The sequence below is a fragment of the Zootoca vivipara genome, chromosome 4, assembly GCF_965207765.1.
Source record: "Zootoca vivipara chromosome 4, rZooViv2.hap1.1, whole genome shotgun sequence".
Classification (NCBI taxonomy): domain Eukaryota; kingdom Metazoa; phylum Chordata; class Lepidosauria; order Squamata; family Lacertidae; genus Zootoca; species Zootoca vivipara.
This window is the reverse complement of record NC_142587.1, coordinates 63,740,160-63,763,513: the sequence shown is the minus strand read 5'-3', so window position 1 is coordinate 63,763,513 and position 23,354 is coordinate 63,740,160. Positions and strand designations below refer to the sequence as shown.

The 23,354-nt window shown below is 42.8% G+C and overlaps 1 protein-coding gene across 6 annotated transcripts in view; it reads left to right on the top strand.

Annotated features, from left to right (window-relative positions):
* Positions 1-23,354, top strand: part of ILDR2 (immunoglobulin like domain containing receptor 2) — a 35,258-nt gene that overhangs the window by 9,108 nt on the left and 2,796 nt on the right. For 2 of the 6 annotated variants that reach the window (XM_035115995.3, XM_088668017.1), the window contains exons 4-9: positions 11,615-11,671; positions 13,038-13,184; positions 14,964-15,143; positions 17,496-17,609; positions 20,777-20,987; positions 21,934-22,627. In XM_035115995.3, the coding sequence (XP_034971886.3) occupies positions 11,615-11,671; positions 13,038-13,184; positions 14,964-15,143; positions 17,496-17,609; positions 20,777-20,987; positions 21,934-22,627 (1,403 nt within the window). Of the gene's footprint in view, positions 1-11,614; positions 11,672-13,037; positions 13,185-14,963; positions 15,144-17,495; positions 17,610-20,776; positions 20,988-21,933; positions 22,681-23,354 lie in introns of all 6 variants that reach the window. The other 4 variants (XM_088668015.1, XM_088668016.1, XM_035115997.3 and 1 more) reach the window with 3 other exon arrangements.

Genomic DNA, 23,354 nt, shown 5'->3' with positions numbered 1-23,354 from the left:
AGAATGGCCAGGTTCAGCCCGGTGCTGAGCCACACTGGAGTTCAGGAAAGAGGGGGAAGTAGTTGAGGGACTTGAGGGGTTATCTGGGAGATTATGATGAGGAAGAGAGATTATGTTTGTGTCACGTAGCGATACCCTGTGATGAACAAAGTCTTGAACTCTATTGAGAGAGAGAGAAGGATCCCATACTCTAAAATAAGAAGCTGGCTAGGCCTCTGAGGGCTTTCCTATTTATTGAAAGTTTCCTGTTTCTGGCACCCCTGATGAGACAAAACATGCCGCGCCAATACTGACTCCATTCTCAAGCATGTTCATTTAGCATGTATGCTCATTTGCACATGACTTCTCTTTCAGGTGCCCTCCAGAAATCCCAAATTGGCCATGCTAGTTGATAGGAGGCTCCCCTCCCCCATTCTGCTCTCACAATCCTAAAACCCGAGGTTGCTCAATGAAGTCAGTTGGCAGAATGGCCTTGGGTTTAGATGGGATTTCATAAATATCAGTGTAGTAGGAGTGAGTAGGGCTATGAAAGGATGTTAGTCATAATGGCTGAGACTGCAGTCCCGGGACCAAGTACAACTAAATTCAGTTGGGCTTATTTCTAAGTAAACATGCGTAGGATTGTGTATAATTAGAACTTCCACTTCAGAAGCAGTCTAACCACCCATTGTTATAGGGGAGGGCAGCGTCAGGGGTCTCTATGCCCTGCTTTGGGCTTCTCAGAAGCAAATGATTGGCTCCAGCTTGGTCTGATGCAAGACCAGAAACATATACTACTGTACTTATATTCTTGTGTGTGTGCATAATACATTATAAATATGCATTTTTTTTGTTTTTTGTTTTTTCACACCCAGTAGTATTTCATTGCCAATGCTTAGCATTCTTCTCATCGTTCAAAGGAGAAAACAACACTTAGAAACGTTCATTTGTTCAAGGTTCTGTAGCTTCTTGAGACATTTAAACCCCATCCCACTATTAATGAACTGTAGCGAAGGCTTAGATAAAATATCTTAGTTCTTGGAGAGTCAGAGGCTTTTGTTTTTCTGTTTGCTGATATTCAGATGGGAGGCTTATTCCCTTAGAGGGGGATGCAAAACTAGAACAGGAAAGGGATTAGGGGCTGCCTATAAATTATGCAACACCTTGGGGGCTGTCTTATCCCCTGGATTTATGTGAGAAGGGTAGCTTTTTATGCGGCAAGAGTAAAGCTCTTGAAAATCATGAAATATGGGTTATTCAAGAGCAAATAGATGTTTATGGGTCATCCTACATAACTGAGGTAACTTAATTCATTCCTACTTCACCAGCCCTGTTGACAATTTTATTTCAAAAGTTTTATTTGCTCTTTCTGTGCAATATTTCTTAAAACTGTAGAAGTAGACAATAACTAATCATACAGACAAAGCAACATCTGAATCTTTCCGATTGAGGCAGGAAACACATATACAGTGGTGCCTCGCAAGATGAATTTAATTCGTTCCGCGAGTCAATTCATTTAGCGAAAAATTCATCTTGCGAATTGCAGTTTCCCATAGGAATGCATTGAAATTTCTTTTTTTGCCCATAGGAATGCATTAACTAAATTTCAATGCATTCCTATGGGAAACCGTGATTCGCAAGACGAATTTTTTGCAAAACGAATTCATCTTGCGAATCACCATCAGATCGCAAGACGCATTTGTCTTGCGAAAAATTCGTCTTGCAGGGCATTCATCTTGCGAGGTACCACTGTATTTTGATTTAAATATATAAAAGTGAGCCTGCAGTTTCACAAGATTTTTCATAAGCGCATTTGTAGAAAACCAAGACTTTATCAAAACGTTGCTCACTGGCATCACACTGCTTGCATGTGGTGATTGTACTGTACGTCTTCTTGTTAATTAATTAAATATCTGACACAATTAAGTACATTTCCCTGTCACTTTCCTATTCCAGAAGTCTTGCTTTTCTTTTTATAAAGTGGATATGTTGTGACAGGATGCTTTAATCCATTTTAATTGCAGAAATCTAAATTTCTAGCATGTTATTTAAATACCTCCTGCAAAATACTGACAGTTTGGAGGTGGCCAGAATATCTACCCCACCCCCCTTAGGACAAGAAATGGGAAGATTCCCCACCATCAGAAAGGATCATTTTGTCAACACCAGCTATGGAAATACACCTTCTTACTTTATCAGTTCATGCCTCCTGTCTGTGTATGTGTTGATGGGATACGTTTGCAATCACAGAGTTGAAAAGGACACCGAGGGTCATCTAGTCCAACCCCCTGCAATGCAGGAATTTCAACTAAATCATACATGACAGATGGCCATCCAACTTCTGCGTAAAAATCTCCAAGGAAAGAGAGCCCACTACCTCTCATGGAAGCCTGCTCCACTGTTGAAGAGCTCATACTGTCGGAAAGTTCTTCCTGATATTTATCCAGAATCTCCTTTCTTGTAACTTTGAATCCATTGGTTTGGGTCCTAGCCTCCAAAGCAGGAAAAAACAGACTTGCTCCATCTTCCACGTGACAACCCTATAGATATTTGACAGAATAGGATAGAATAAAATAGCTGCAAGCAGAGTGGGTGAAAAGCCTCTGGGGAGAGGAAAGTCTGACTCCACGCGAGGTGAGGGCCCTTCTGGATGACATGCTACTTTATGTCAGTTTTAGTGATCTCTTCTGCCTCAGCAAAAATGCATTAGACAAGGTGATATGGATGCCAAAGTTAGAGGAATCCTCCAAGTGAATTTCTACTTAAAATATGATAAAGATATGATAGTTAAAAGAACCACTGGTTTTATATTGTTTTGCTGAAAACAATCTGCCAATCATATCTCAGCAACTACTTGTGATTAAAACAGGTGTTGGTATCTTTGATATGTTGTGAGATGCTGTTATCCCACAACATAGTCCACTGAAATGCTAAACTACAGATTAGCAACTGGCACTCTCTGGAGAGTGGATATCTTGTCTCATCCCTTGTCATCAAAGCAGAAGTGAAGACTAGTGTGGAGAAAGTGTAGTTTGAGGAAGAAGGTTTCACAGCAGACACCCTTGTTGCCTGCTCCCTCAGAGTTATAGGCCTATTATCTGATCCTGTGCTTGCCAAATCAATAGTGGTGGTCTGAGTATGATCAGACAGAGGAAGTAAGATTGGGTGAAGAAATTGCATTTTAAGCAGCTGCAATGAATAGCGCCTGAGGTTGCTTCTTCACAGACTCTTTTCTGTGGAACTGCTATCCTCTACCCACTTACTTTTTATAGAGAATTCCAGATGATGTTGCTAAATAAATGCAGTCAAATATTTTCTTTGTTGTCTACCCTCCCATATTTCTTTCAGACTTGATTTGTAGTGGTGGGCTTCTTTCCGTTTTTGCAACAACATGTAATTGCAGGACCAGCTGTTCTAGTGTGAACAGGCAAAGTGCTATTGAAGCTTTTGGGGGCTCCGATGCCTATAATTAAAAGTGCCTTGTTTGTAGGTCCTGCCCATATTATTGCTTCATGTTGATCCTGACTCGGAGATTAGTGATGAATACCAGGTGTAGTGATGACCCAGGTGGCGCTGTGGTTAAACCACTGAGCCTAGGGCTTGCTGATCAGAAGGTTGGCGGTTCGAATCCCTGTGATGGGGTGAGCTCCCATTGCTCGGTCCCAGCTCCTGCCAACCTAGCAGTTCAAAAGCACCTCAAAATGCAAGTAGATAAATAGGAACCGCTACAGCAGGAAGGTAAACAGCGTTTCCATGTGCTGCTCTGGTTTGCCAGAAGCGGCTTTGTCATGCTGGCCACATGACCTGGAAGCTATACGCCGGCTCCCTCGGCCAATAATGCGAGATGAGTGCGCAACCCCAGAGTCGGTCACGACTGGACGTAATGGTCAGGGGTCCCTTTACCTTTACCTTTACCAGGTATAGCACCAACAGCCAGCCAGGTCAGACATTGGCTGAGGGCCCCAGGGACTCAGTAGGGTCCTTCATTGGCCCAACCCAGCTACCTGCTGCTGGGACCTTTGGTGGCCCTTTGAGCAGAGAGCAGGTAGCAGTACTACTCTTGAATGGAAGCTGTCCAATCTCAATAGGCCAGGGACAGGCATTGCACGTGGGGGGAGTTAAGGTGGTGGGCAGCCACTGTGGATGGAAGCTGAGTTTGTCTGCCATTCAAAAGTGGCGCCATCACACACCCACTGATAAAGGAGCTGTCCAAGCTGGAAGGATGTATACAAAGAGGGTTTCTCCTCACGACATGGCTTCTCCCTGCCCCTTCTTTCACTTGCACTAGGGACTTCTGACGCTGCTTGTGTTGCTCGCAAACATACCTACTGCCAACATCTGCCTTGTAGTTGGCCTCAAACCCCCTCCCACACAGCTTGCTACCAAAAACCCTCTCAACCTCTCGCAGCTCCCTAACCCCATCCCTTCTTTCCTTCTGTTGCTGTTGCCACTGTCGAGGGGGGGGGGATGAAGGGGAGAAAGTTGACAGGGTGGTGATGGCGGCAGGACAAAGTAGAGAGCAACTTTCTTCCCCTCCCCTCTGCACACCAGTGGTGATGGCAACAACAACAGGAGGAATCTGGGAAGGACTTCCTGGGCCACCAGCCTGTCTGTTCCACTGGTCTGTTTGCTTACCCTGCCTGCCTGTGGTGTCTGTCTGCCCTCCCTCTTCTTCCTGCCCCAATCTGGCAGGAAGTGCATGGAAAGGCCTGCCTGGGCCACCTGTCTGCTTGCTCTCTTCTTCACTGTTTATTTGTTCAGCAGCATGATGACGGAAAGTGCAAATGTAGTATACAAAAATGGCCTGAGGGGAAGAGGTTAGGCACTCCTTCCTCTGCTTCTTCTCCAGTCAGATACCTAATCCCTGACCCCGGGGTGAGCTCCCGTTGCTCGGCCCCTGCTCCTGCCAACCTAGCAGTTTGAAAGCACAAAGTGCAAGTAGATAAATAGGTATCGCTCCAGCGGGAAGGTAAACGGCGTTTCCGTGCGCTGCTCTGGTTTGCCAGAAGCGGCTTAGTCATGCTGGCCACATGACCTGGAAGCTGTATGCCGGCTCCCTCGGTTAGTAAAGCGAGATGAGCGCTGCAACCCCAGAGTCGTTCGCGACTGGACCTAATGGTCAGGGGTACCTTTACCTTTAGGGTCCTACCATCCTGCGGCAAGCATGACTCCTGACACCTATAAACAAATCAGTAAGCAAACAGTGGGTGGTATTCATTGGGTGGTATTAAAATTAATGGACCTAACTTTGCCATGTTGATTAATTTCAATGGACCTGCTCTGAGTAAAACTTAACAGAATAGCACACATAGTAGTAATATGAAAGGGGTAGAACAAATTAACTCCTTATTTATTTTTTGTCATGATCTGTGAAAGCCCACATGACACTGTTAGCAGCCTTTGAGTCTCCTCTGCCCTGTCCTACTCCCCCCCTTCTTTAATGCTATTTAGAAGTGGTGCTTGTTGTCCAAAGATTTCCCCATCATTCCTTCTCACTTGCCAGCCTCGGCCACATGCTGCTAACAAAGGATACCGGCACAATTCAAAGGCCTCTGTTACTAAGGTTTCTATGGTAACAGCCTGCTTGGTGGTCTCTGTTGCCTGTTAAAACTTTGATCTCTGCAAATAGCTGCTGCTGTTCCTCCCTTGATTGACAAAACAAGAAAGAGAGGGATGGGCAGAAAAGTAGAAGTTTATTTCTAGCAGAGGGAGGAAAGAGGAATTCATTACATGGTCACACTCTCCCAATAAATCTCTCATTGGCTTCCTGGATGCTCCTCTGATTTACAAGAGACACGTTTCCACTCTACAACATTTTTATGCTGTTATGGGATCATGTCTAAATGTCGAGGCCCAACGAGTGCTACGGTTTTGCCAAATAGCCGCATGTTGCCACTGCTAGAAGAACAATAGTTCCTTTTTCCCATTAGAGAGTTGCAGAACCAGACTGCCGTAATCCGATATGTCCAAAAACAATGTTATCATAAATTCCTATTCTGTGCTTAGCTCCACTTGCTATTTTACTGTGCATGTTCTGCCCCCCCCCATTGATCATCCATGGTGTTTTTTCAACCTTTCTTGTGTGTCTTGTCTCATAGGATGTTTCCCTTTTTCCATAACCTACGGTACTTACCTCTTGTCTCGTTTGTTTATTTTCCCTGTGTCAAAATTTTACAGCTTCTCTTCATCCTTCCCCATATTTGAGTTTGCCCTTCTGATTCATTCCCCTGCCATTGGATCAGTATATCTTTCCTTTGCTTTTGACACTGTTAACTCACTTCCCTGTATCTGCTCTTTTCTCTGCTTTGTACATGCTATGCCCAATCAGTGCCTGCTACTTCTCTGTGGACTTTGCTGCCCACTCCTTGCAACTTGATTATGTGTCTGGCTCAAACTTCCGTTGATGGTTTAAGAGGCAGCAGGTGCATTTAGGGGAACGGCGGAAAGGCAGCTGCTGGATGTACTTATACAAAAGGTATAATCAGCAGTGCAGCGGGAATAGAGACAATGACAGCATGTCCTAGATTTTCTTTTTATTATTGAAACAAGGACAAATTTGCCATTTGGAAATAACCATCTGGGACAATCCTAATAAAATGGGCCATCTAGTCAGACTAGCAGGAGGACAGTTGCTATGAGTTACTGACATATGAAAACAGGAGGGCTTGGAGCCCGCACCGATGAAAATATGTTTTTAGGGAGGGAAATCACACTGAAATCTATGCTACTGTTGCAATTGATTTATCAAATGTCTGCAGTTCCCTTTCCAGCAAGAAATAGCAATAATAAACAGGAAGCCAAGATGGATGATCTGTTATCTGGATCGCTTAATATGCTATTTCCCCCTGCCAGCTTGTTCGTCCTCTGTACTCTCCTGCTTTTGATTTTGAATTGAGTTTGGCACCTCCACTGAGTGCCAGACTCAGATCTATTCCCAGTGTGCAATTACGAGAATAGGTGAATAAATGTCCTTGCTTACTTTTGTACGGGAACGAAAGTTCGCTCAGGCCACTGTTTAACCTGAGGAAGTTATCTCTTAAAGAAGATGGTCATGGGGTGGGGTGGGGGTGGGGTTGACTGCCTCTTTTGGAGTAAGGTACAACCACCCCAAGCTTCTTTTAATTGCACCAATGTCAGTTTCTGCTCTCACACAGTTTGGGGGCAGGGGAAGAAAAGAGAGAGACAGAGATCTTAATGACTAATTTCCTCTCATTTTCTGGAATGCAGTGGGCAAGCAATGATGCAACGCAGGTGTCCCATGAAAAAGTGAGTGTACAAAGGATGGCAATTTCAGAGGAAAGGGTCAGAAGCAACTTTGGTAGCTAGAGCAGTGGTTGCCACTGTGGCACCTGTGGCTACACCTGCACCTGCAGAGGCCTTTCCTGGTGCCCATAGGGTCTCCTTTGCCTGCTGAAATTAGATTTGAAAGAGGCATTCTGTTGCAGCCAACAGATTAGGTTGCAGTGTGTGCTTGGCTGCAATGCACGTGTGATACCTATGACAGACTCCCCATTTTGCAAATGGGCATACCGAAAAATGTCAGTGGCCCCTTGGCTGGAAGCCTGAATGCTTATGCTCTCATCCTGCATCACTGTGGTTGGGAAGGAAATAGCAACTGAATGTTGGCCGTGGAATAGGCTTGTGTGTTTCCTCAAGCAGATTGCTAAAACCAAAACCTTTGAGAATATTAGAGCTGCATCCTGGCAGCCCTTGTGTATTTGTTGACTGTACCCTTCGAATTTCTATTCCCCCCCCCCCCAAATATAGTCCCATAAAAATAACTGTTTATGTCACATCTGCCTTGTGCCTGGATTATCAAATTTCTAACTGTGCAAAATGTCTCAATTTTCTGCCTGAAAACCTCCAAGAGGTATTCAGACCTCTTCCTTCCTCACCCAGTGTGTTCTTTTGTCCTCGTTCGTTATATATTTTTGGTTCACTTGTTGCTCATCCCTGTGGGAGGAAAGTTGGCCTTCAATTAGCAAGCATTCATGACAAGCCCATGTGTTACCTCCCCCCTACCGTTGCTGTGGTTACCACTGGTATGAACAAGAGCGGCTGGGTCAGCTGTAGTGTTTTTCAGCAGCCTACTTAACAGCCGGTATTAAAAACTAGGATCAGGGGGAGGTTCTGTGAAAGGGGGGGGCGCGGAATTACGCAGCATTGGGAAGAGCGGTTATCTTTGAATTAATGCAGCTTGTGTAAAAGGAGGGGGGAATCAAATTGCTGAAAGGTGGGCAATGGCACAGTTATTTAATGATGTTTAATTTCTGTTGGAATATTCAACAGATCTAGGCATGGCCTCTGCCCTGCCTCCACCTCACCCCTGTGCTTTGAACTGGCCCCCAAGGAGAGAGCTTAGTGAATTCCTTTAGAGATTGAATTCTTCACATTAGACAGGGTGGTGGGCAGGAGGGAAGGGCGAGAAGAAATCTGTGAGACGAGAACAAAACACACACAGTCTTTGGGCGGGTGTGTGTGTTTTGTCTGGAATCTGGCTGCAAACTGTTCTGTGGGAGTGTGGAGGGTGCAGCATGGTCCCTGGCAATCGAGGCCGATCTGACTGTTTTGATAGGATGTAGTGGAATACAGGGGTTGGTAGGTTGGCTACCACATCTGTTTTGTTTTGGGGGCCAGATCACAGTTTGAGAGTGCTCGGGATGTTCAGTTCTCCAGATCTTTAGGCATTCACACTTGGCCTCAAACAATTCCCAACTAGAAAACATGATCCCACACGCCAGGTATCTGCATGCTTCTCCTACCTGGTACTCTCTGATAGTTTTGACCCACAGCTATCAGTCCTGGTCAAAATGATCAGTGGCCAGGGACAATGGGGTTAGCAGTAAAAATAAAATAAAATTGGAGGGCACCAGGTCAGAAAAGATTGGTTTAGAAGTTTTCTCTCCCTACATATTTGCTTCTTATGACTGAAAGTCATAAACATACATGCAGCTGAGACTTGTTTAGTGCAGTTGCTGTTTTAAATGTGTATGAAGGAATAGGTACAGTGTTACATTCAGGGTCGAACTAGATGAAATGTGGGAGATTTGTGATGGGATCTCCCAATGTTTAGTTTCTTTTTAAAGGGAAGGGGAGAATTGAATCAGGGCCGCCATGTTGTTTCGTAGCCATTTGTCCATGCATTTTTCCTTTCATATGTTTACCCACAGCAAGGAAAATAGGAACTTTGGAGGGGTACAGTTAGATCAAGAAAATGCTACACTGTGGAAGTGTAGCACCCTTTCCCAGCATAACTGTGTATCCTCACCAGGTGTCTTAAATCATGGATTTGGGACCTTGTAGGGATAGCAGTAAAAAAGAGAGCAGGATTTGGTAGGAAGAAGCACTCTGAATAGTAAGAGTTAAAGATCTCTTCCCTGTTCTGTTGCTTCTCCAGTGCAAACTGCTTTTCCCTAGGAAAATGAGCCACTGGCCTTTTGTTATGTGTGTAACATATAGTTCAGCCCAAAGATAGTTGTAAGAAAACTATTGGTGATAGAAACAATTATTGTTATAAGGAAATGTGAGCGCATTATCTGCAGAATCAGTTTCACGTTCCACTATGGCTCCAAGAGCCACTCATGATTGATGATGTTACAGTGGTGATATAACAGCAGCTTTGATGAAATGTAACAGGTAGCAAAGCATTACTAGACTTTACAGTGCTTTTATTGTTGCTTTGACAATAGCCAATAGTTAGGGGACCAGAAACATACACTGTAGTCTTAATAAGTATAGCCCTCTTTTTTATTCAATGGGCAAAACTAGAAGTAGGAAATAATTTAATTCCAGTTGGTGATATTAGTCTAAATTTTGCTTAATGCAGAACTCGCTGACTGATGTGGAGACAGAGTTTGTATCCAGAATCCTGTAGCCAGTGGCCTATAACTTTCTGAAGATAAAATATTGCCCTTTCTCATGAATGGATTCTAAATAAATACAGTAGAGCAAAATGACTACAGTATTTGGATTGTAATCCAATTACCTGGGATTAAATCCCATTGAATCCAATAGCACTGCTAAATGAAGATGCATTAGGATTGCAGTGTAAATCTACTAAGAGCAAGTTGCAACATAACATTGTATTCAAGATGACTGTCATTTTCTTGCCATTTCATGGTGCGCTTGTGGAGCTTCTGAGTGCCAAGAAACTTAATCCATACACATTTCTATCTGAACATCCTACTGTAGGTCATCCACACTAATTTTGTGCATTATTTTGACACTGGGATGGCTCCTTGTGGAGATTAACGTTTTGACCAATTAAGAAACCTGCAGGTCTCAGGATGATATCTAATCATGCTAATGAGGTGGCTCTTGAATTGGATATGAAAATGTTCAATTGCAACCATTTAATCAAGAGCTGTAACAAAATATAGATGCATAAATGTAGAAGGTGAAAATGTTAAACTCTGTACAGGTTACCACTTACCATGCTGATAAAATTATGTTTTTGTTGAAATTGGGCCAATGTTTTGTATTGCTGGGGTATTCACAAGAGCCAGGATCAATGGTGAAAATCATTCAGCTCTTTGCATTTTCCATTTTAGCTGCAACAACAAAAAATCCAGATTACAATGCTAAATTTAGGAATATCAGTTTTCTTTAAGAGACTTTATCCCCAACTCCCTGCATCTCTGGGTTTTCCCCCCCAGGTGTCTCTAAAAGTACCAGAGGCAATCAAGGTTGGGATGACCCAAGTTGCTACTAACACAAATGTGGAGTACGCAGACAGCACTGTTTTACAATGTCAAGCCTTTCCTTTCTGTAAAGCACTGCTGAGGCAGGTTGTTTCCATGTCAACTTGAAGCAATCTATGCAGGATCAATGCAGAATTTATGACTGCTACCTATAATAAAGTCTCAAAAGGAATAGTCCATATATACTCAAAGTCTAGGCCAAAATGATTATTTTTGTCTTGCTTCATTAAGAGACATATGCATGCATGAAGCTAAACAATGTAATATGTATAGTTACTACTTTTCCCATGAAGCAGTGCTTCCTGCAGCTATTGCATATATCTACCATTTACCTATTTTAAATCAGTATCAATTTAAAGATGTGCAGAAAGGGAACTGCATCCATTCCTGTAGAGTTCACTGAGAAATAAGAAAGGGGAGAAAGCACACATGAATCATACTAGTTTCTCATTTTTCTAATCTTAAATTCAGTTCTCCACATTTACATATCAGTTTACAACTTTTTTTTTAAAAAAAGAAAGTCCTCATGAAAATTCATCAGCATTTTAGTGATAATTTCTCTTAATAATATTTTTGTACGTAATCTTGCCTAATATACCCCTTTTGGTAGTAGTTTTCTCTAACAGAATAAATTTTGTATGTTATTTTCACTATTATATGCTTTTTTACGCACACTTTACTCCAGTAGGTACATTTTTTTACACATTACTTGGCTGGCAAACTCATTTGCAAAATTCGGAATAATGCGAATTTTGCAGGATGGCTGTGGGTTTGTTCTTGTACTGTTTTGGAAAGTGTGAAGTCACTTCTAAATGTGAAACTGAATCAAATGTCTTCCTCATCCCATAACATAAGAGCAGGCTTCATGCTGAGGCAAGGGAGTGATTTTCCTGCACTAACTTCTCTCCTTCTTTCCCCTCCTCTGTCTTTTCTAGGCAGGACAGGGCTGCTTGCTGATCTCTTGCCCAGTTTTGCTGTGGAGATTATGCCAGGTACTCAGTCATCTAACACTTCATCCATTCTTCCTCTACTTTATCTTCCCATTCAACCACAGCATCTTGTGCATTCATCTGTTCCTAGTTTGTGCATGTGCCCTTGATTCCCCGTCTTTTCCATAACTGCTTGCAACTGCTTGCAACTAGCAATTGGGGAGAACAAACGGGGCTTTAGCAAGTGACATGCAGCATGCAAGGACAACGGTGACTTTGTTGTTACTCGTGGGACCATTCACTTGGATCACTTCCATACCAACCTGTCCAACGAGCTTTCATCCAGATTTGTTTTCACAAAGTTTGCAGGGAGATTTTATGGTGCCCGCTGTTTATTGAGTATTCTCTCTGATTTGTTTGCAGGGAGGTTGTATGATGTTGCATCAAACAATTGCTATGTTGCATTCTACCCGCAAATTAGTGACAGTCTAGAAGCAGCTTTGGTAAATAATTAAGTTTTTTGTTCAGTAGCGTCCCACAGCTAAAGCTACCCTGTGGAATGCAGACATAGATGGATAGGCGGTTTGGTAGCATTTGTGGGTTGATGTTTCAAAAACCATATGGGCAATATAGATTTAGGGTATTATTCAATCCATTGCTGCGATGGATACTCCAGTGTTGTTTATATAAAGCTGTTGTGTGTATCCCTATGTTGGTGTAGTTGGAGACTGCTACTACCAGGAAAATCCTAACTTGCACATACAACTGAACACAAGACAACTGTACAACGCTGTATGGAAGAGCTTCTATCTTCTTAAAATCACCGCCATTTACTACTTAGTAGATTGCTGTCTGTGCCTACCTATTGCTTTTTTGGCTTTTGCTATGAGAGATGGGCAAAAGCACTTTTCTTTTCTTGGGGCAGTACAATATTTGGTTAATTAAAGCTCTATTTGGGTCCCCAGGTAAACATTAAGTGTAATGGAAGCAATCTATAGATCATAGCATAGGCACTGACTCCTAGGGGCCGTGGCAGTTTTTTTTTTATGAGGGGGCTGGGCCCCTGCCCCATTCTGCACTTTTGGTGATGTTTTCGTGACGTTTCCAGGTCATTTCCAGGTTCGGTATGATGCCTTTGTGCGTGGTTGCATACTTATTGAACATGCATAAATAGGGGTTTGCCTGTATGGAGTGAAAAATATTTAAGATGGCCTTTCCTTCTAAGCATTAATAGATTTTTTTTAATTATCAAATTCAATTGATTTACATCTCTTTTAGTTTTCCCCAAAGACACTTATTCCGAGGTTTTTGTAAATACACACCCACACACTCACATCCACACACACAGAGTGAATTAATCTAAATAGTCTTAACTGGCAGTGGCTAACGGTCCTAACATTTTGACACATTTGTCTCTCTCTCTTTCTAGAGTGGGTGTTTGTGGGCTTGGTGATCCTGGGGGTCTTCCTCTTCTTCCTCCTGGTTGGGATCTGCTGGTGCCAGTGTTGCCCTCATAGCTGCTGCTGCTACGTCCGCTGCCCCTGCTGCCCAGATACCTGCTGCTGTCCACGGGCACGTGAGTGACTTGCTCACAATGTGGGCCAAATTGTGAAGCACTTTTATGTGTAGATACACCACCTTCCTTGCTGTATTCATTGCTAAAATGATATTTCTCCTCCTGTGCTTCTCACGGAACTGAAGGATCCAGCTGTCAGCCCTGAAGTATTGTTGCTCATTAAAATCAGGCTGACCAATTGCCTTGGGAACTGAGAAGCCAAACGTGTATTGGTTGACCTTTCACAGAACAGAGTTTCATATGGATGTCAATCATCCATGGGGTGACTGCAAAATAGATTGGCTGTAATCCAGCAGCAGCTATGTTCAACTTGTGGTCTCTGGATGGAGTGGAGCAGCTACCGGTAGTTCTTATGAGGCTTTAAAACACCTTTTGAACAGCCCTTTGGAAAGAGGATTATCAGTATTCCTTCCTGCTAGCCTTTTGAAAAACCCATTAAGGCCCATCTATTTGTTCAGGCTTTCTGTGGTTTGAATGAGAGGAGTACTGTATGTATCTGTATAGGGTCGGGCTGTAGCTCTATAGTAGAGCATCCGCTTTGCATGCAAAATGTCCCAGGTTCAAACTCTGGCATGGGAAAGAACTCTTTCTTAAATCCTATAGAGCTGCTGTCAGTTAGTGTAGACAATACTGAACTAGATGGACCAAAGGCAGCTTCCTTGGGTCTCTTGCATCCAGTGGTGGCTTTCCATCAGTAGTAAGCAAATACACTTGTGCAAATTAGGGCACTTGATTTTTGTCTTATCCTCTACTGCAACTGCCTTTTCCTTCTGGGAAACACCTCATGAGGGTTGGTGAACCCACTGAACAGAAGGAAAATAGAAAATACAGTAGATAGGGGGATTTTCAAAAGCCAGCAATGGAATCAACCCATTGTTTTTTACTGTTAACTTTGAAAAGGTCGTTGTTGTTGTGTGTTTTTTATAAAAAAAGTGACTGCATAATTACTGATGAATTTTGATGTCTCCTTGATGTTTGTGAGTGACTTCAATCAACAGCAGAAGCCAAATGAACATATGTTAGATAAATCTAAAGATGGACTAGTCAGCTGAATGGTGACTGGATGTCCATAGCAATGCAGATGTACAGTAAATGAGCAGCCAGGTGTGCATCTTAAATCCATCTGGTTGCTTGCACAGAAGTTTTCTTCCACACACAGATCTTGCTGGATCAGGGTGACTGTGTGGAAAGAAATATCAGTCACATGAATGCTCAGTGCACATCTGTGTCTGCTGTGAGAAGCCAAATCCCATTCTGATATAAATTGGAATCTTTGGCCAACTAGTTGCAGGCTTTTAATACATGCTTGAGGCTTCCAATAGTATTAAAGGTGAACTGCTACGATGCTATAAGATAAATTAAACAGAATCTATTTACTCTTTGCTAATTAGGCTTCTGGGCAATTTCCCTCAAATTTCATTTAGGTTCTGCATTTGTTTACTCGGTGGTTTAATTTTTTTAAATGAATCCCCCTTTTAAATAAACAAATCCTCTGATTACTTTGCAGAAATATACCTGATAGAAAGTCTTGTTATGACCTGAACCTGATTTTTGCTGCTGAAGATATTTAGACCATAGTATCTCTGAAACATGAAAACATTTCTGATGACACTTGCTGAGCTTGTTTGTTTAAAATGGGTTCAGTATAATCTCATTTAAAAGACCTTGGAAGAATCAATTGGCTGTTGCAATTTCTGTTGCTAAAATCAAGAGGAGTTACAAATGGGAAGCACTACAGGGTGAATGCTTCGTTTTTAATTATTACATTTTTTTCCCCAGTGTATGAAGCAGGAAAGGCTGCGAAGGCTGGATACCCCTCAACTGTTACATCAGTCCCTGGGCCTTATTATATTCCCTCTGTCCACTCTGCGGCTGGAGTCCCATCTCATACTGTCCTGATGGAGAAGTCACACCTTCCTGCTTTGGCAGCAAGTGAATCCAGCGCAGGAGGACAAAGTGGTAATCCGGATGCTTTCTGGGTCTTTGTCAGAATATATCATCAGGGCCCTCAAATGAAGCAGAATAGGAGGGAAATGTATACAAGTGTATTCACATGTAATTAAATTAACAAATCCAAGGGATATCCTCATTCTAACTGGGAAAGTTTCAAGATTAGGAAAGGCTGACTTTTCCTGAAAAATAAGGTACAAACTTCTTTGTCTGTTTTTGATGGACAGTTGTCTTTCAATATTAAGAAATGTGTGAGTTTGCATAATCGTGCAAAGTAAAAACACAAATCCTTTTTGCCCCTCTGCTTCATCTCTACCACTCATGAGCAAAAACTCATGGTATTTTATATGTTTTCCACCACATATTTTGCCTGGAACTTTTTAGAAGAAAACCATGCCCCCCTTTCAAGTGTTCAGTGTGGTGGCAGCATGCCTAGTGCATACTTCCATGTGCTTTTGGTTCAGGGTAGATTATGTCACACATGCCTTGAATCAGTACTGATCTGTGATTAAGGGTGTGTGTGTTGTGCAATCCTATGGACATTAGTCAGGAGCAAGTTCTATTGAATGTAGTGGAACGTGCTTAGGATAGCGCAACATGCCTTTTTGCTTATCAGTGATAGGCAGCCAAAGAAAATGGCACGTGTTCTTTATCAACAGTCCTGTGCAATACTTTAGGATCAAATGCTTGTACTACTAGCTCTTGAAACTGCACGTGGCATTTCGAAAGGAAGAATCTAATTGGTAATAACAGCACTGGGATGACATTCCTGAAAAAGCAATTGATGACCAAGTGCTGGCAATAAAGCTCCTGTGCCCATGTACTAGGGTACTGACCTTTTGAGGGATCATTGGAAAAGTCATTGGAAAAAAGGGTTCAAATAATCTGTGCATTTCTGCTCTCCTCCACTCAAAGTAAGAATGGATGAGTTAAGGGGGACTGTTAAAATATTATTTCATTATTAACGAAAAGATCTGGAGCAGATTCAGGAGTGATAAATCAACATTTGACCAAAAGCAGAATTATATTGAACTGAAAAGTATCATAAACAACCCAACATGTTAGACCACAGTTGTGTGTGTGTGTGTGTGTGTGCGCACACACACTTTAAATGTCACTGCACAGAGATCGCTATGCTGAAGTAGGATGCTCAATTGACACATACTTTGAAAAACAAACAAACAACCCACTGCATTTTTCATTTCATTGTTATTGGACATGGTGTTGGGTCTGCTTCTCTGAAACTACTTCAAATTGGTTGCATACATTATAAAGCACGGCTAAATCCTTCGCACCCTCTCACTTCTCAGGTACTAGGCATGGGCAATTGTTATAAATACTGTCGCATGGGTTACTATAATCACCTCTGATTTATATGGAATAACTAATGGAATCAAATGCTGGCTGAACTTTACTGACCACACTAGACATTTCTTTAAGGCTGCAAATATATTGCACATACTTGGGAGTAAGCCTCATTAAGCTCATTTTTTTATTTTAGGAGTGTCTTCCTTAATGGTTTGGGATCAGTCAACAGATCTAAACTCACTCTGATATTAGTATCTACATTCAACAAAATAGGATATATATTTTTCCTACTACACAGTTGCAATGGGCCGGGGGGGGGGGGAGGATGACTAATTTCCCTGACAATTACAGAAATTATGCAAGCTACCCAAATAGATATCCAAAGGCCAAAATAACCTCTGGGGCTACAAGAGATGATGACTGTATAATGCCACTCTAATTTCCATCGAGGTCACTAGCAGTTTAAAAATCACTTTCCTAAACGGGTAAGATGAATAAAGTTCTATCGTAATAATAAAGAGACATTCATATTAGAAGAAACACCATGTCATAGACACTCTTGTCGGCAGGGGGAAATGAACACAATGAACACAATGTCTGAGGAAACACATTCACTACTGTTATTCAAATTAGGCATGATCCCACACTTTATAGTTCCATATTTTAAAGGTCCACTTATTTCAGTGCCAGAGAAGAGTGTGTTGACTTTTCCACTGAAATCTTCAAGGTTTGGAAGTGTGCAATTGTTCATGAATTTGCCTGTGGCTTTTGAGTTAACGAACACATAAGATTCTGTTCTCCCCTGATCAGGAATTAGTTAGGCATCCTGTTTTGATACTTTAGGACAGGCATCCCCAAACTTCGGGCCTCCAGATGTTTTGGACTACAATTCCCATCTTCCCCAACCACTTGTCCTGTTAGCTAGGGATCGTGGGAGTTGTAGGCCAAAACATCTGGAGGGCCGCAGTTTGGGGATGCCTGCTTTAGGAGGACTTGAAAGTTATTTTTTGGGAAGAATACATACTGACCAGTTATTTACTACTTCTCCAACAGTGCGGAAAGGCTACCGAATCCAGGCCGACAAAGAGAGAGATTCTATGAAGGTGCTGTACTATGTCGAGAAAGAACTGGCTCAATTTGACCCAGCGAGGAGGATGCGAGAGAGATGTAAGAGATGGAACTTGTCCCGCTATTTCTCGTAAAACCCAACATTGTTTCATTCAAAATAGAATGGAATGTTAATGCAAACTCCCCTGTCCCCTTAACCTGTAATGGTGATCACACTGATATAAACTATTTGGTGAAGACTGGGCTACTAACAGGATGCAAAGTACTGTAACATGTTTCTTCAACAAGATATCCACCTTTCTTAATTGCATCACATGCACATTCATCTCCCTCCCTGCCATTTTTTTTTTAAAAAAACTGGAAACAGTTTCTAAAATATTGAAAAAAGTGCTCCAGGAAAGGGCTGGGAAGTGAGTTAGTAATGCCATCAGTTTCCACCAACCAGCACTGTGAACAATTGCCTTCTGCTGTAAAGACACAGAAAGGTTTCTTCTGAGTTCAGTCCGGGAGAGAAAAACACAGTGAGTGCATTTCCACATAGGGCTCACCACCACATTATGTATGTCTGTACACATCCATCATTTCTAGCAAAAGACGGCAGGAAATAAATTGCTACATACTGAGGTGGTCCAAGTCACTGACTCACCAAGTCCATTCAGATATGTCTAATACAGATTTTTTTTAAAAAAAAATGCAGATAAAAATGCTGCCCTCTGTTTTTAGCATACACATTCAATCGATTCAGCCCATTAGTGCCACTTGGTCCTGGCTGTCAGAGATATACAAGCTGCCACAATCACTTGACAGACTCAGGGAATGACTTTAATCACAGCTCTGAGGGGAAAAACTAAAAAATTACATGGTGTACTCAAGCAGTCATCACTGAACATGCTGCCATTTCCACCCACAATAAATACTATAAAAAGGTTTCCTCCAGATTGGGATGCCTAGGATCCAGATGTCACTATGTGCAGTGGGTTAGGCAATGGGGGTGATGGGAGGGAAAGAACACGTCATTTTAAAAAGCTAAGTTTGGTTAATCACACAGAGCTGGTCTTTCTCCCACTCCAGAAAGAGTGAGACAGAATGCATTTAATTCTGACACACAGTAGGTTGCTTCTCCTATGTTTTATTGCTATGGAGGAGTACCTGTGAAAAAATGCACATGGAAATCTTTATGAGCAATACAGTGTTCATATTGGTTTTGCATTCAGAATCCCAAAAAATCTACTTGGGTGCACTCAGGGGCTGGAGCATGTCCTGTTGATTCCCTGTAACTTTTTCCTTTTGAGCAGCAGACCCTCAAGCCAAGTTAGAAATGCGCAGCCTGGGAGTCATTTTGGACTCACAGCTGTCCATGGAGGCGCAGGTTAATTCTGTGCCCAGGGCAGCTGTCTATCAGCTCCATCTAGTATGCAGACTGAGACCCTACCTGCCCGCAGACTGTCTCACCAGAGTGGTGCATGCTCTAGCTATCTCCCGCTTGGACTACTGCAATGCGCTCTATGTGGGGCTACCTTTGAAGGTGACGCGGAAACTGCAATTAATCCAGAATGCAGCAGCTAGACTGGTGACTGGGAGTGGTCGCCGACACCATATAACACTGGTCCTAAGAGACCTACATTGGCTCCCAGTATGTTTCCGAGTACAATTCGAAGTGTTGGTACTGACCTTTAAAGCCCTAAACGGCCTCGGAACTGAAGGAGCGTCTCCACCCCTATCATACAGCCCGGACACTGAGATCCAGCGCCGAGGGCCTTCTGGCGGTTCCCTCACTGCGAGAAGCCAAGCTACATGGAACCAGGCATAGGGCCTTTTTGGTAGTGGCGCCCACCCTGTGGAACGCCCTCCCATCGGAGGTCAAGGAGATAAACAACTACCTGACACTTAGAAAACACCTAAAGGCAGTCCTGTTTAGGGAAGTTTTTAATCTGTGATATTTTAATGTATTTTGGTGTTTGTTGGAAGCTGCCCAGAGTGGCGGGGGAAACCCAGCCAGATGGGTGGGGTATAAATAAATAAATAAATAAATAAAATAAAATAAAATAATTTCCAAGACCTTCTTACTTTCTTACATGAAAGACTGTTGATGGTGAGATACAGTACTATATCTCTCACTGACACATAGAGCTAGCCATGTGGTTCTATGGGTCTGTAAGGGAGCGGGTGGCGCTGTGGTCTAAACCATGAGCCTCTTCGGCTTGCTGAAGGTCAGCGGTTCGAATCCGTATGACGGGGTGAGCTCCCATTGCTCTGTCCCAGCTTCTGCCAATCTAGCAGTTCGAAAGCACGCCAGTGCGAGTAGATAAATAGGTACTGCTGCGGCAGGAAGGTAAACAGCGTTTCCGTGCACTATGGCTCCTGCCACGGTCCTCCATGCTCCAATAGCAGTTTAGTCATGCTGGCCACATGACCCGGAAAGCTGTCTGTGCACAAATGCTGGCTCCCTTGGCCTGAAAAGCGAGACGGGCTCCGCAATCCCATAGTTGTCTTTGACTGGACTTATCCATCCAGGGGTCCTTTCCCTTTCCCTTTTTATCTTTTCCTCATGTTTTCCTGAATTGGTGCTTTTACAAGTGCCATTTAATGTTTGTTCTGTAGTCTGTCTTGTTGTGTGACAGCACTTATGCTTTGGAACTGCCTGCCTATTAGGCAGATGCCCTATACTGTTTTAGATTACTGCTTTTTAGTGCCTTTATTGCAGCAAACCTATCCAGAAATAAAATATAATTTAGTCATGTATCCTCATTTTTTAAAATTGCAGATTTGATCAGTGTAGCATTGATAATTATTTTATATTATTATTATTATTATTATTATTATTATTATTATTATTATTATATTTATTGAATTTATATACCAGGCTATACTTGGGGGTCTCAGGACGGTTCACAGAATAAAATCAAAATATAAACCCACACAAATACATAATAAAAATAAAACCAACAACCCAATAGCCCCCTCACCATTTTTATACCGGTAGTTCTCTCTCTCTCTCTCACACACATACAAAATGTTTATTTTCATAAAAGAAACAAATTCTACAGATAATAATCCATCCAGAAAGGATTATACAATATTTAGATATTCTATACAAAATCTAGTGTTTCTTGAAGAACTCCTTCATATGAATTAATTCTGTTCCGGTATGTGAAGGGTCTCCAATAATCCATGAGTGTTAGATTGCTATTTTTCCCAATGTTTCTTCTGAGTTATTTTTATCATCTCCATGGTTTCCAGCATTTCTGTGCCTTCTTTCATCCCAGACAATAACACCATCTCAGAGCTCAGCTCCTTGCATGAGGAAGATGCCAACTTCCGCCAATCTTACCGCCAGGTGCGCAGGAAGCCGCTTCCCCCTTCAGGAGACATGGATGGTGATGCAGAATACTGGGCAGGAGTCATCAGTGGAGGTGGCACATCTAGGCCACAGACATGTTCTGACTACAGGGCAGAGAGGGGCAGCTTGAGGCTCAGGTGAGTGCAGCTCCTGGGAGAAGGGGGGGGGAGGAAGGGAGGGAGAATGCCTTTTGCATTCCTGATTTCCCTCCTTTTTCTTTCTTATTATTGCGGTCCAAATTTTTTAGGAGGGGGTAGAGGGAGGTGCTTGAATGACAATGAAGAGAGTAAGAGTCAAAAGTGACAAAGATGGTGAGGGGCTTTGAGAAAAATTCCTGTGAATAAAGGTTGAAGGACTCAGGTGTGTTTACATCCAGAGAAGAGATTAATATAAAAGGTGATTGAAAATGTCCTACAATCAGCGGGGAGCCCTGCTTGATGCTGTTGCTGTTGGATGTTCCCTCGTTGGTGCTGACCCACAGCAGGGCCTTCTTAGTAGTGGTTTCCCATTTGTGGAATTTCCTTTATTTATTTTCTTTCTATCCCAAACTTTCTCCCAGCATGAATTAAAACAAACCAGAGAAGGCCCTCCCTGGTGAGGCGTCTCTCTCTTTCCCCACTCCCTCATTATAAACATTGAAGAGGAATTTTTGAAAATAACCTGTTCACTCAAACACCTGACGGGTGAAAGATCCTAATCGCAACAACCTTGAAATTATTAGTTGTTGTGAGGTTATATGACTGTTTTTACATGCTTTAAAATATTCTTCATTGTTCTTAAATGTTTTTAATATGTTTTACTTTATTTTAATTGTATTCTTTTTACTTCTTCGCTGTTTCTTCTCCTAAGCTCCTTTGGGAGAAAGGGTGTGATAGCAATTCTATATATATATACGTGTGTGTGTGTGTGTGTGTGTGTGTATCATTTGCTAGGCAGAAGGATATTAGGCTGCTGGCATGTGCCATTCAGGTGCTTCACTTGGGGTTTATTGCTTGCTCACCCTAGGTGAGCAGGCAAGTCCAGTTACAAGACTGGGTTACTGATTTGAAACCAAAAACACGAACCATTTCCCGTCTCTTTCAGCCAGAAGAGATGCAAGTCAGAAATGCTCTCGAGGAAGAGTTTCCCCATGGGAGTGCCAGCTGTCTCCATGGATGAACTTGCAGCCTTTGCCGAGTCCTACAGTCAGCACGTCTGTCGGACAGAAGGCACTCAGGAGCCCCGGCGCTTTGAGAGAACAGGATCCAGAGGAGCACGTGGAGGTGCAGTGCAACACCCACAAAACTCATCCGATGAGTATTATGGCAAGCACAGGGCAGGAAATCGTGAGCCGTTGACAGATTCGGATCGGGGCTGGACCTATAGCCCACCCAGGAGGCGTACCCACGAAGAGAAACACTTGCCTAGGCTAGTGTGTCGGACACCGGGAGGGAGTCAGAAGTATGACCACTCCTACCTTACCAGCGCCCTTGAGAGGAAATCGCGAAGCTACGATGAAGGTGGTGATCATGGCGGGACACCTTCAAAGTTTAGCTCACAGTCCAGCCAGAGAGGAGGGACATACTATGCTTGGTCGCCACCATCCACGTACAAACCAGGGCAGCAGCAGCACCACCAGCAGCAGCAACAACAGCAACCTCCACAGCAAGAGGAAGGGGAAGACACTCTGCCGCCATACAGCGAAAGGGAGTTGAGCCGAGGCCCTTCATACAGAAGCAGAGAGCAACCTAGCCTGAATAACTCAGATAAGAAAAGGAAGAAAGAACCCAAGAAAACAGTGAGGCCATGTCTGACACTCCTGATCCAAATGGGCTGAGCAAGAATCACCAGGCAGGGTGGCTAGGTTCTGGGCTGATGGGGCAACTTAGGGCCACTTCGTAGTCAATGTTTTTGTACTCTGGTTCTGTTACTCAGCCCTGCTTGCACACCTGTTGCAGGGGGAGCCTGAAAATTGTGGCCACTTTCATGTTTCAGTCTTAGGCCTTGGAATCTGAGTACAAAATGCATTATAAAAAAAATCTGCCTTGATTCGGAGAACTGAGGAGTACAAAGAGGAATATCTTGAGCAGAAGGTGTCAGGCTAGGGGCTGATAATGAGAAAGGAAGCAAACTAATCTAATTTTAGTAAATCGTAAATGAATTTTGGGTAACTGATGATGGGTGAAAGCAAAAGTTGCTTGATTTGATCCTAGTGACCTGAGTAGAAAGGCAATTCTTTTAAAAGTTTCCAAAGTTCAGAGTCTAGACAACGTTTGGAAGTGGCATTTGTTCATCTTATTTTTTGAGCAGTTGGAACAGTTGTTAACTATCTGTGTACTGGTGTTGTTGGATGGGAAAGTTGATGGCCTGCATATTTCCTCCTTAATAACTTGTTGCTTATAACTTGTTGAGTAGTTAAAAGTGTATTTGCACTAGCTGATAATCCACTGATGTGTCAAATTAATTTAGAAGGCTGCCTGGTGCAGTTTGTGTCTGATCAGTCAGAAAATTGCCCACTGATCACT